This window comes from Leucopleurus acutus (assembly GCF_964270905.1).
Source record: "Leucopleurus acutus genome assembly, chromosome: 16".
NCBI classification, from domain to species: domain Eukaryota; kingdom Metazoa; phylum Chordata; class Mammalia; order Artiodactyla; family Delphinidae; genus Leucopleurus; species Leucopleurus acutus.
The window spans coordinates 38,738,569-38,751,074 of NC_139158.1; the positions used below are offsets into that span (position 1 = coordinate 38,738,569).

Consider the following 12,506-nt stretch of genomic DNA (forward strand, 5'->3'; position numbering starts at 1 on the left):
TTGTGCTCTGGTGGCACACGGATGCCTGAGTCTTCCAGGGGAGAGTGAGCACAGAGTCCAGGAGGCTGTCTGGTGTTGAACCCAGCCTCTCCAGGGTCAGCTGTGCCCTAAGACATCAATCACAGTGACAGGGAGCACAGTGCGGGCTTTATTTACAAGTCCAGGGTGCACTGGTGAGGTTGTCTCCGGGGCGGCCCAGACCCCAAACTCCTGCACATCATCCTGGAACCTAAAGGCTGGTCCCTGCCCAGAGCCGGCTCCTCCATCCTCCGCTGTGGACCCAGACCTGGGCCCTTGGGCCTGGGTGGCTTCTCACAGGGACACGGAATCCAACCCCTCAACCTCAGCCTTGTTGTTGCCTCCCAGGCCTTCACAAGGAGAAACAGACCTGGTTCTGGAAGCAGGCTTGTCACACGTAAGCGCCTTCAGGAAATTCCTGCAGGATTCTCCACAACAGCCCCCATCACTTTGGTAACCCAAACCTTTGTCTCACTGAAGCCCCCTGGGCTCCTGCTGCCTGGGCGGCTACCAGAGCTCAGTCCTGGAGGACACAGGTGCTGGGGGGGACCCCCTGCCTGTCCCAGGTGGGAGAGTGCCCACAGGCTGGGTTCCTAGCCTGCTGTGGGTGAGCAGGGCGGGAACCACAGACCTGAGATGCACTTGGAGGCCGTGCTGGACGCTCCCAGTCTCTGATTGGGTGGTGTGGGTGCTGGCCTCACCTCCCCAGCAGCCTTTCCCACTGATCCAGCAGACAAACACAGGCACACATGGGGCTTTCCAGACAGTGCAAAACCAGTGTTTATTCTGATTTCTTCCCGAGGCACCCACGGTCATCAGGCTGCTTGCTTTTGTCCGGGCACGGCTGAGTCCCACAGCACCAGGCGGGTCTGGGGTGACCAAGGCACAGAGGTGAGTCTTGCATCAGGTGACACCGACTGTGGGGGGGTGTCCAAGCACCAGGAAGGAGGGGCCGCTGGCTACACCCAGGGGTGCAGGGATCCCTGAGGGACAAGGAGCTCCAGTGTGTACCCAGGGGTGCACGCTGACCCCAGGGCACATCCTGGGGCCAGGTCCTCGGGACACTCACAGCTCAAGGCAGCCCATCCGTCACATCCTCCCAGGACCCATTCCTCATGGGCCCTGTCATGGGCTCTCCAGGGCGAGTTACCACCAACCACACCAGGGTGTGGGCCTGCGTCAAGCCACCAGGGCCCACCACCCTCTGAGCTCCACGACCCCAGGGAGACAGTGCAGAGAAGGCAAGGCTCAGACAGAAAGAGGGAGGGGATTCTGCAGCCAAGGCTCTGGCCAGGCATGGAGGAGTGAGGGTGAGCTGCTGCCAGCACAGGCTCTGCCCAGGGAGACCTGGGTGGGGCTCGGAGTGGGGACCTGAGTGAGGACCTGGCATGCTGGCTGGAGAGGGGAAAGGCCCTGGCACGTCCCTGGGGTAACGGGCCCAGTGGAGAGCGTCGCCAGGTCACCAGGTCGGGAGTCGGCGTGCAGACCGAGCCAGTGAAGGGCTGACTTCCCCGGATGTGAAATTTCAGCAGCCACCTCCACTTCGGGCTCTGGCCAAACTACGTCTAGGCCTCGTTCCGGTACCGTAGGCGAGAGAACCGGTCCCTGACGGCCTGGTCACTGTCGGGGCCACCCTCAGCCAGGCGGACTACCTTGCTGCTCGGGATGAGGTCCCGCACCTTGTGTTTGGCCACAGAGACCAGGCCGGGTGGATCCGGGCTGGCCGGGCCCGTCAGGAGAATGTAGGCAGCGTGGCGGCTCGGCTCAAGCAGAACCACTGTGGGGACATGGCCATCAGGTCCCGGGACCAGCCAGCACAGGCCTCCCATGGCTGGCAGCCCGGGCCCATGCGGGGCGCACTCACCCTGGAAGGTGACAATAGGGGTGGAGATGTTGGCCAGTTCCAGCAGGACTCCGGGCTGCGTGGGGTGGAACATGTACAGGTGGTGCCCGGCGGCTCCGGGCTCCTGCAGGGAGTGCAGCGGGGGCATGAGGCTGACCCTCCTGGACGCTCCTGACTGGGACCACACCCAGAGCTGTGTCCGCCGGCATCCCACAAAACACCCACCTCCCGCCCCCCTTCCCCACCTGACCCTGACCCTTCTCGGTTGTCTTCCAGCTGCCACCCCTCGCACCCACTTCCTCCCAGAAAGCCCAGACCCCCTTTTCCTGCCCACCCTGCATGGCTTCTATCTATCTGCACTCACCCAGCCACCGGCTCCACCCCATGCCACAAACCAGGACCCAAGACTGTACCGTCTGGTTGGCACCAGCCAGCTCGTGGAGGCCCCAGAAGAAGAAGGCGGAGCGGTGGTCTGCGGTGGGAAGGCTGGCGGACCGCGGGTCCCTGGGGAGGCCTGGGAGAGCCTGGCTCCACAGCACAGCCCCGGAGCTGAGGTCCAGGAGCAGGATCTGCAGAGGGAGGGGCAGCACAGGGTTGCGTCCCAGAGGGCGGCTCACCGAAGCCTCTGGTCCCCGCTCAGCCTACGGCTCAGACCAGCTTCCCTCAGCTACGGGCGAAGGTGAGACTCAGGAGCAAGTGCCGCAACCTGTCTCTCGGAGCCGGTCCCGTTCTCAATGACCATGGCTGGGGTGTCGGGTTTGTAGTAGCCGAGGATGGGTTTTCTGGAAGGAGAGTGGAGAGGAGGGCTCACACGGGCCTCTGAAGGAGACACCTGGGATAGGCTGCGGCTGCACCTGCACGGGCCGGAGCTTTGACGCCAGGGGGTCTCACTCTCCTCCCCAAGGGCAGGGTGGCACCAGGTGACAGGCAGTGGCCTCTGCCAGAAGCATACGGGCCTTGTCCCCAGGGCCGCCAGGGGTGGGGGTGGGGGTGAGGGGACACGCTGGGGTACCCAGCTCCCTGGAGAAGGACCCCATACCTCAGGACCTGGGCTGCACCGAGGGTCCACCTGGGCACCAGCTCCTGCCCGTCCAGCAGCACGCAGGCCTCAGAACTCACGAGAAGCAGGTCCTCACCCACCTTCCCCGGAACGTTCATCAGGTAGCGGACAGCTCCCGAGCTACATGGGCAGGAGGGACGGGATAGGGCCCCGGGTAGGGTTGGGGACGGGACCCTCCCCAGTGATGCCTGCCGGGCTGTTTCCCTCAGGCTCCCAGGGCTCAGCCTCATCTTTCTTACTTCTCCAGTTTCAAACTAAAAGGAAGGCCCTCACCGGATGCAGGGACCAGTGAGCCCGGGGGCGGGGGGGCCATCTTCTCCCCCGTTTTTATTCGTCTTCTGTTTGCCGGTTTACTGAGTCTGAGCCCAGGACGACCTCAGACACCTGACACAAAGTAAGGGCCCTGTGCCCGCCCTACGGCTCCTCCTCGCGCCCGGGGCCCCCGCGCACAGGCCCCCACACCCCCGACCTGTGCTCCTGCAGCCTGTGGGAGGTGGCGTTGAGCCTGCCCTCCCAGAGGGGGTCGCTCTTGAGCGAGCTCTCCCTCCCGGTGGCCTTCTCATACAGGCCCTTCACTGAGTGGCTGCAGAGGGAGGTGCCTGTGAACAAAGAAGAGCCTTGCGTCACCTGTCAGCGGGTGATGACTTCGAGTCCCTGGAACGACAGCGGGAGCCACCAGCCCCACACCTGCTTCCTCCCAGGTGCCAGCAGGCCCACGAGGGAGGCCGCCCTGGGGCAGCGGATGCCACGTACCGCAGGGGATGAGGACGTAGTGGGCACCTGCACTGGTGACATAGAGGATGGAGCCGCTGGTCCCGTCCACACCCAGGCTGCCCGGGGGGCCGACTTGCTGCCCGGTGCCGCCTGAATAGACGTAGCCGTTGACCTGCAGCACACGGAGGAGAAGGGGAGCAGGCCCACCCACTGGGTCGAACCTATAGTGTCTGATGCCAGGAGACGTGGGGCCGCCCGCACCATCCTCAGAGATGTGCCCATGGCACCAGTGGGAAGCGCACTCTCTGCCACTCTTGGGGGGCCCAGAAGTGCCCGCTGGGTCTGCAGGCACCCGAGCTCGGGGCAGCGGGGGAGGCCAGTGGCTGGAACGAGAGCTGTACCTGGTTCTCCTCCTGGGTGAGGACCAGCAGGTCTGGGACCCCGTCAGCATCAATGTCAGGCACCTGGAGCAGAGGGCTCAGGACGGACACGTTCCCCCCGAAGCTGCTGGGATGGCTCCACAGGGTCTCCCCTAAAACCAAGCACAGGGCCCGTGTGCTGCCATGGAAAAAGACATGCGTGTGTAGCCGCCTGGTGCCCATAGGCACGTGTCAGCAGCGTCACTTTGGGGCAGCACAGCCCCCTCCTTTCTTCTCATCCTGTTTCCAGTGTTTGGCTGACGCAGATCCTCCCCCTCAGATGGGCAGGGCCTGGCCTCCCTGCCGCCCACTGGGGTCACACATGCAGCCTCTGCCCCGTGCACAGGACGAGAATGAAAGTGCAGCCTTGTGGACGGACCCGGGGACTGAGGTCCTGACCTGACAGCATGTGACCCGAGTATGATCTGCCCACGCCCGTGTTTAGTCAGATTCTTCTCTTCTCAAAATATTTCCAGCTTGCTCTTTATTCTCCTCCCTACTCTTAAAACCACAACTTACAAAGGAAGTGCTGCTACCCCCAAACCTAGCATCAAGGCACAGAATTCCTTAGGGCTTCGGAAAAGGACCAGGGCCTGTTGCCTTAAGGCAGGTCTCGGGGCTCGAGCTAGCCAGGCCCACACACCCCATCCCCGGGGCCTGCCCAATAAGCGAGCATCAGCAATGCCCCCAGCCCCTCCAGGTGCCATGCCGCAGGCACAGGCGGGACTTAGGAGGGGACGACAGTGAAGTGTGACTCCTCATGGGGCGTCCCCCTCCCACCCGTGCCTTCCTTCCTATTCAGCCACACCGCCCACAAGAGCCCGGGCTGACCCTCCTCAGAGCATCCTGGCATCGGACCCGTGTGCGGAGGCCTGGGGGACACGGGAAGCAGCCTACCTGTGACCGAGTCTACCGCAATGAAAGGGCCAGGTCTGCCGAGGATGATGCAGGCAGAAGACGCCCCGCTGCCCCTCAGCTGGGGGACACCGCACTCCACAAGGGCCCTGTTCTGGGCCACGGGCCTCTCCCAGAGGACGGTGCCGTTGGCCCCCGACACAGCGGCCACGAAGGTGCAGGGGGAGGAAAAGCCTGGAGGGAGAGACCCAGGCCTGCAGGGCTGAGCGTGCCGGCCTCGTGCTGTGGCCCTGCCCTGGGCTCTGTCCCTGGATCCCTGGTGTTGACCCCATGGGGTCAGCAGCCCAGTGAGGAAGGTGAGTGACATGAAAGTTCCCAGAAATTCCACCAACTGCTTCCCCCAAAACCGAGAGGGCGAGGGGATTCCTCCTCCTGCAGGGAGCTCATTTTTTGGGTAAAAACAAAATTACCTTCATCAGCACAGGAGAGGCTGAAATTGCTTCTGCTGCTGTTGGTGTTTTTATAAAGAAAGAGAACATCCTGGATCCTGTCCTTGTTCACGTCTTCTGTGGCCAGAAAGTCATAGGCAACTGAAAAGGAAACCACCGGCTACTTTCCCAGGCCAGGCCTGAAGCGCCCCACTCTGGGCGCCGTGGGGCTGAGTGCCAGGTGCAGCTGCCCACGGAGCAACCACAGGGAAGCGCTGCTTCCTCGTGGGCTGGCAGCCCCACACCCCTTCAGAGCAGCAGCAATTCTTCATCACTTGGGTGTCAGTTGTTAAGGACACCTGGGCATCACAAATGGACGTTCTGCACACCTGCTCAGGGCCAAGTCCCTCCCCAGTCAGACTGGGGTCTGGAGTCCACATGTCCACACTCACAGGGGCTACCTCTTCCTTCATTCAAGGACTCAAATGATAAACTACATGCTTTAAAATCAAACACCAAAGGAACAAAATGAGGCCCTTACCTCACTCCATATACAAAAATGAATTCAAAATGGATCAAAGACCTAAACTTAACAGCTGAAACTGTAAAACTCTTAGAAGAAAACATAGGGGTTGGTTTTGGCAATGATTTCTTGGATATGACACCAAAAGCACAGGCAGGAAAAGAAAAAAATAAGTAAATTGTACTTCATCAAAGGACACCATCGAGGGAGTGAAAAGACAGACCACAGAAGGGGAGAAAATATTTGCAAACCATACCTCTGATAAGGGATTAATATCCAGAATATACAAAGAACTCCTACAACCCAACAACAAAAACAAACAACCCAATTCAAAAATGGGCAAAAGACTTGAATAGATGTTTCTCCTAAGAAGATATACAAATAGTCCATAAACACATGAAAAGATGCTCAACATCACTAGTAATAAGGGAAATGTAGACCAAAACCATGAGGGGACCTCCCTGGTGGCGCAGTAGTTAAGAATCCGCATGCCAATGCAGGGGACACGAGTTCAATCCCCGGTCCGGGAAGATCCCACATGCCTCAGAGCAACTAAGCCTGTGTGCCACAACTACTGAGCCCGCGAGCCACAACTACTGAGCCTGTGTGCCCTACAGCCTGTGCGCCACAAGTACTGAGCCCACGTGATGCAACTACCGAAGCCCAAATGCTCTGGGGCCTGCGTGCCGCAACTACTGAGCCCATGTGCTGCAACTACTGAAGCCCGCGCCCCTAGAACCGGTGCTCTACAACAAGAGAAGCCACCGCAATGAGAAGCCCACGCACCGCAACGAAAAGCAGCCACCACTCACAGCAACTAGAGAAAACCAGTGCACAGCAACGAAGACCCAATGCAGCCAAAAATAAAAATAAAATTATGAAAGCAGGGACTCAGACAGTTACTTGTACATGAATGTTCAAAGAAGCATTATTTACAACAGCCAAAAGGTGAAAATAACCCAAGTGTCCATGGATAGAAGAATGGATAAACAAAATGTGATCCATCCATACAATGGAGTATTATTCACCCATAAGAAGAAATGAAGTTCTGCAACACGCTACAACATGCATGAACCTCGAGGACATTATGCTCAGTGAAATTAGCCAGTCACAAAAAGACAGACAATTCTAGTTATATGAGGTACTTAGAACAGGCATATTCTAGAGACTAAAGTGGAACAGAGGTTACCTGAGGGTGGACAGGAGGGCAGGATGGGAGCTGCTGTGTGTTGGGCACAGAATATCTGTTTGAGATGATAAAGGTTTTGAAAAGAGTGATGATGGTCAGTGCAGCGTTGTGAATGTTTGAATGCCACTTATTTGTTCACTTTAAAATGGCGATTTTTGGGTGATGTGTATTTTACCATAATTAAAAATAAAACTGAATACCAGACACAAGACTTCCAGAATCATGGAGTGAAGAGCTTGGCAAACAAATCCTCTCCTCCAAAAATAACAGTAAAATGAGGCAAAGTTGTCAAAAGCACCCATTTCAGGACACTGGAACCAGACTGAAGGTACACCTTAAATCGAGAAGCACTGATTTAAGAAACACTATTGAGCCGTGGGTTGGAACAGAGGACATCTGGGGCCTTTCACCTTGGGCTGCTCCCATGCTCACCCTCCATCAGCCAGGTACCACACTGGGTGAGATTAGAAAGCAGCAGCTTCCTGCCAGGGGGGCTGAAAACAGGAGTGATCTCCGGGGCAGACCAAGGGGAGGCCAACTTTGGAGCCAGCTCCAGGGTGAGATACACATAGGGAGATGGGCCAGAAAGTGAGACACCCTAGTTGGTTCTGATAAGACCCCACATATTCCGGGCAGTCTGAAGGCTTCACCCACCATCAAGAGAGACGAGAGAGGGCCCTTGCTCTCTCCACGTCTATGAGGACAAAGTCATCACCAGAAAAGAAAGCTGTGTTTGGGAATTCACTGAAGGCCCAGAGGTTAGAACTCCATGCTTCTACTGCAGGGGGCATGGGTTCGATCCCTGGTCATGGAACTAAGATCCCACAAGCCGTGTGGCATGGCCAAAAAAATAAAATAAAATGGGGCTAATAATCTAAAAAAAGAAAGAAGGAAAGAAGGAAAGAAAGGGAAGAAAGGGAGGGAGGGAAAGCTATGTTCAATATCCCTCACTAATACAGACACAAACTAGCAAACTGGACCCAGCAACCTGAAGAAGTGATGGTACAACATGATCTAGTGGGTTATACCTCAGGAACGCAAGGTTGATTTAACATCTGAAAATCAAGGTGATATGCCAGGTTCACAGAATAAAGGACAAAAACCACACAGTTGTCTGACAGAGAAAAAGCATTTGACAAAACCCAACACCTTTTCATTATAAAAACCCAAACAGATAAAGGGCATCTACAAAAAGCCTACAGCTATTAGCACACCTAGTGCTGAAACATGTAATGTTTTATTCCCAAGATTGGGAGCAAGATACCTGCTCTCACCTCATCTGTTCGACATTGTACTGGAGATTCGAGCAATGAAATCAGGCAAGAAAAAGAAATAAAAGGGAAGGAAGAAGTAAAACCGTCTCCCTCTCGTTTTTTTTGCATATTGCATGATTCTGTAGGTAGGAAATTCTAAATACACACATACACACCTACTAGTCTAGTTAATGAGTTCAAGGCCACAATTTAAAAGGTCCATATAATAACCAGCAGTGTTTCTATAAACTACCAAAGGGAACTTGAAAATTAAATTCACACAACAATTCCTATCACAAGAGCATCAAAGAGAATATTCAGTGGTGGGGGAGGGGTGGATTGGGAGTTTGGGGTTAGCAGACACAAACTATTATGTATAGGATGGATAAACAACAAGGTCCTACTGCATAGTACAGGGAACTATATTCAATATCCTGGGATAAACCATAATGGAAAGAATATGAAAAAGAATATATATATGTAAAACTGACTCATTTTGCTGCAAAGCAGAAATTAACACAACACTGTAAATCAACTATACTTCAATAAAATTAAAAAATATGCTTAGATAAAAGTACTCATAAAAAAAAAAAGAACATTTTGGAATAAATTTAACAAAAGAAGTGCAGGACTTGCCCACTGAACACTGTAAAACACTGTAAAACTCCCTACACGGGGAATGCAAGGTTGGATACTGTTATGATGCAACTCTACCCAAACTAATTTATAGATTCTACACAATTTCTGTTAAAACCCAAGAAGCCTTTTTTACAGAAATTGACAAGCTGCTCCTAAAATTTTATAAAAATGCCAAGGACCCAAAGAGCCAAAACAATGTTGAGGAGAAATAAAGGAATAGAGTTGGAAGACTTCCGTCTGTGGAGCTGTGGAAATCAAGACGATAAGGCACTGGTGTAAGGACGCAGAAGGACAGAACACAACTGATGGTTGAATGCGTTTCAGCAAAGGCGCCAGGCCACTCAGTGGGGGAAGGACCACGTTCCCGACACTGTCGACATGCACGCCTCCCACCCCCAGACTCACGGGAGCTCTGCAGCATCAGTGCTGAGAGCAGGGAGGTGCCCTTGTGCCTCTGAGACGGTCCTGCTGGGAGGGAGGCATGTGTGACCATTTCTAGAAATCCTGCCACTTGCTTCCACCAAATACGCTACACAAAAAACAACCTCGAAATGGATCAGAGACCTAAACGGCAGAGTGAGAACTCCAAAGCTTCTCAAAGAAAAAACAGGAGAAAATCTTCATGACCTCACATTAGGCAGAGAGTTCTTAGACACCAAAAACACAACCCATGCTAAAAAAAATGGTACGTTCGACTTCATCAAAATTTGAAACTTTTGTGCTTCAGCAGACAGACACACTATAGAAAATAAAAAGACAAGCCCCAGATGGGTCACAAATATTCACAAATCACATATGAGATGAAAGACTTGTACCTGGAACATATAAAGAACTTAAAATTTTTTATTGACATACAGTTGATTTACAATGTTGTGTTAAAAGAACTTTTATAACTCAATAATAAAACAATTATATTTTTAAGTGAGCGGAAGATTTGAATAGACAATTACCAAAGATGACGTAAGAATGGCTAATAACCCACGTGAACATCATTAGTCACCAGGGAAATGCAGACTAGAAACGCAGTTAGGTACCACTTCACACCCACTAGGAAGGCTACACTAAAAAAGACAAGAGATTTCCCTGGTGGTGCAGTGGTTAAGAATCCACCTGCCAATGCAGGGGACATGGGTTCAAGCCCTGGTCCGGGAGGATCCCACATGCCGCGGAGCAGCTGGGCCCGTGCAGCACAACTACTGAAACCTGCACACCTGGAGCCCGTGCTCTACAACAAGAGAAGCCACCGCAATGAGAAGCCTGTGACTGCGGCGAGGAGTGGCCCTCGCTCACTGCAACTAGAGAAAGCCCTTGTGCAGCAACAAAGACCCAATGCAGCCAAAAACAAACAAACAAATTAATTAATTAAAAAAAAAGATAATGACAAGTGTTGGCTAGGATGTGGAGAAGCCAGAATCCTCTCCCACACAGCCAGTGGGGACATGAAACGGTGCAGCTTATGGGGAAGGCCTGGCAGTGACAGAAGTCAAACACAAACTTACCACGAGGTTCAAGAGTTCTGCTCCTGGCAACCTACCCAAGAGAAATAAGACATATGTCCACACAAAGATTTGTACACAAATATTCACAGCAGTGTTACTCATTAACAGTCAAAAACTGAAAACGATGCAAACATTCACCAACTGGTCAATGGATGAATACTCTGGTCTGTCCACACAAAGGAACACACTACCACATGGATGAACTCATGTAAGTGAGAGAGGCCAAAGATGCATCTTACATGATTTCATTTACATGAAACGTCCAGGAACAGCAAGTGTATGGAGATGGGAAGCCCACTGGCAGCTCCAGGGCTGGAGTCGGGGCTGGGGCCTGCGGGCAAGGAATCGTGTAGAGATGATGGATGTGCTAAACACTGGATTGTGGCGACAGCTGCACAGGTGCTCAAGTCTCTTTTTTTTTTTAAACAAGTTTATTTTATTTTATTATTGTTTTAAATAATAGTTCTTTAATTTATTTATTTATTTTTGGCTGCGTCGGGTCTTAGTTGCGGCACGTGGGCTCTCAGTAGCTGTGGCTCGTGGGCTTAGTTGTCCCGCGGCATGTGGGATCTTAGTTCCCTGATCAGGGATTGAACCCGCGTCCCCTGCATTGTAAGGCAGATTCTTTACCACTGGACCACCAGGGAAGTCCCAGTGCTCAAGTCTTAAACTGACTAAGAATCATCGAATCGTATACTCAAAGCAAGTGAATATTATGATAATAAATTATATCTCAATTAAGCTGCCAAAAATAAACACAAACATGTATTACTTCACCCTCTCAAAATTAGGCACCAAATTCTGAACAAAATTGACCGTCAGTGGGGCTTAAACAAGAAATTCCCCTTATTCCACCAGAGAGGGCTTCAAGTCTGTGCAAAGAAACATTGCGAGGCTGTCAGCACCCACGCCCGCTGATACGGGCACAACTCCCAACAGGCAGGGAAGTGCCCAGAGGAAAGCTGACTCAGCAGCTTCCATAAGGCCAAGATTTTACGAGAGAGAAATCAAGTGTGCTCAACTGCGGTGAGGCGGACTGGAGCACGTCAGGGAGACCCAGCCACAAATCTGCTGCCTGGTTTTCACATTTAGATCAGTCTTCGCTACATCTATTCTGCCAGTTGCTCTGTTTTACTAATGTTTTTTTAATTCAGAAAAGTAACCAAATGGGCCACTTTCCTTTCCTGATCCCCCTCCCGTCCTTCCTGAGGACGCTCCTGTTTCCATGAGAGGCGGCCCCCGGCCCCCAGACTCCAGGGGACCCGGGGATACTCAGCGCCCCTGCCCCACAAGCCGCCCGCACCTGCTGCCTTGTAATCGATCCTCCACACCCCCTGTGACGCCAGCCGGTCTGGACATGGGATGATGAAGGAAACCACGAACACCACGAAAAGGCAGACAAACAGCGAAAGAAAAAAGGCCACAGTCCGGCACCGGGAGAGGCGGGACTGCGGGGGCGGCTTCACGCTGGTTTCCTTTCCCGCTGGGTTTCCCAGATGTTCCTGCACCTTCCTGTTCTCGTTCTTCAGGGGGTGGATCTCGGCTTCTAAGTCCTTGCTGTCCGTCATCGTGTGCACACCCCCAAGCTCACCTCTTGGCCACTGTGGTGGCGACACAGGAGAGGTGGTCAGGAGCCCCAGGGGCGGCTGTGACCGCGGCCCATCAGCCCAAGAAAGGGTGTCACAGACTCCACTGGAGAAGGTCTCAAACTCAGAAGGGCAGTGGGCGCACAGAGGCAGGACGGGTTTCCCTCTACGCTCTGCAGCTCCTGCCTGCTGACCTGGGCAGGCTGGCGGGGCTAGACTACGGCAGAGCATGCATTAAACATTAACTATTAACTGAGGCACCTCTGACCGGCCTCCCAACCCGAGTCGGGGTCAGCCCCCCAGGGAGGGGGCTGTACTTACTCACCGGGTGACCCCGGCGAGCTGCAAGGTCTGACCGCACCTGTGTCCTTCCCTGGGAAAGGAAAACAACAGTGTTTACAAGACTCTGAGGGTTAAAGCAGTAAATGCACAGAAGCACTTATAACAGCATCTGACACAGTGAGCACTCACTCAAGCTAA

At 53.6% G+C, this 12,506-nt stretch overlaps 1 protein-coding gene across 2 annotated transcripts in view; it reads right to left on the bottom strand.

Moving 5' to 3' along the window:
• Positions 1-798: 798 nt before the first annotated feature.
• Positions 799-12,506, bottom strand: part of FAM234A (family with sequence similarity 234 member A) — a 31,180-nt gene continuing 19,472 nt past the window's right edge. The window contains exons 2-13 of one of the 2 annotated variants that reach the window (XM_082857474.1): positions 12,352-12,399; positions 11,744-12,041; positions 5,380-5,499; positions 4,952-5,143; positions 4,037-4,167; positions 3,675-3,807; positions 3,391-3,520; positions 2,901-3,041; positions 2,568-2,643; positions 2,275-2,430; positions 1,883-2,036; positions 799-1,795 (exon numbers count right to left, since the gene is read on the bottom strand). In XM_082857474.1, coding sequence (XP_082713600.1) covers positions 1,584-1,795; positions 1,883-2,036; positions 2,275-2,430; positions 2,568-2,643; positions 2,901-3,041; positions 3,391-3,520; positions 3,675-3,807; positions 4,037-4,167; positions 4,952-5,143; positions 5,380-5,499; positions 11,744-12,008 — 1,710 coding nt within the window. In that variant the 5' untranslated portion in view covers positions 12,009-12,041; positions 12,352-12,399 and the 3' untranslated portion in view covers positions 799-1,583. Of the gene's footprint in view, positions 1,796-1,882; positions 2,037-2,274; positions 2,431-2,567; positions 2,644-2,900; positions 3,042-3,390; positions 3,521-3,674; positions 3,808-4,036; positions 4,168-4,951; positions 5,144-5,379; positions 5,500-11,743; positions 12,177-12,351; positions 12,400-12,506 lie in introns of those variants that run through there. The other variant, XM_082857475.1, reaches the window with a different exon arrangement.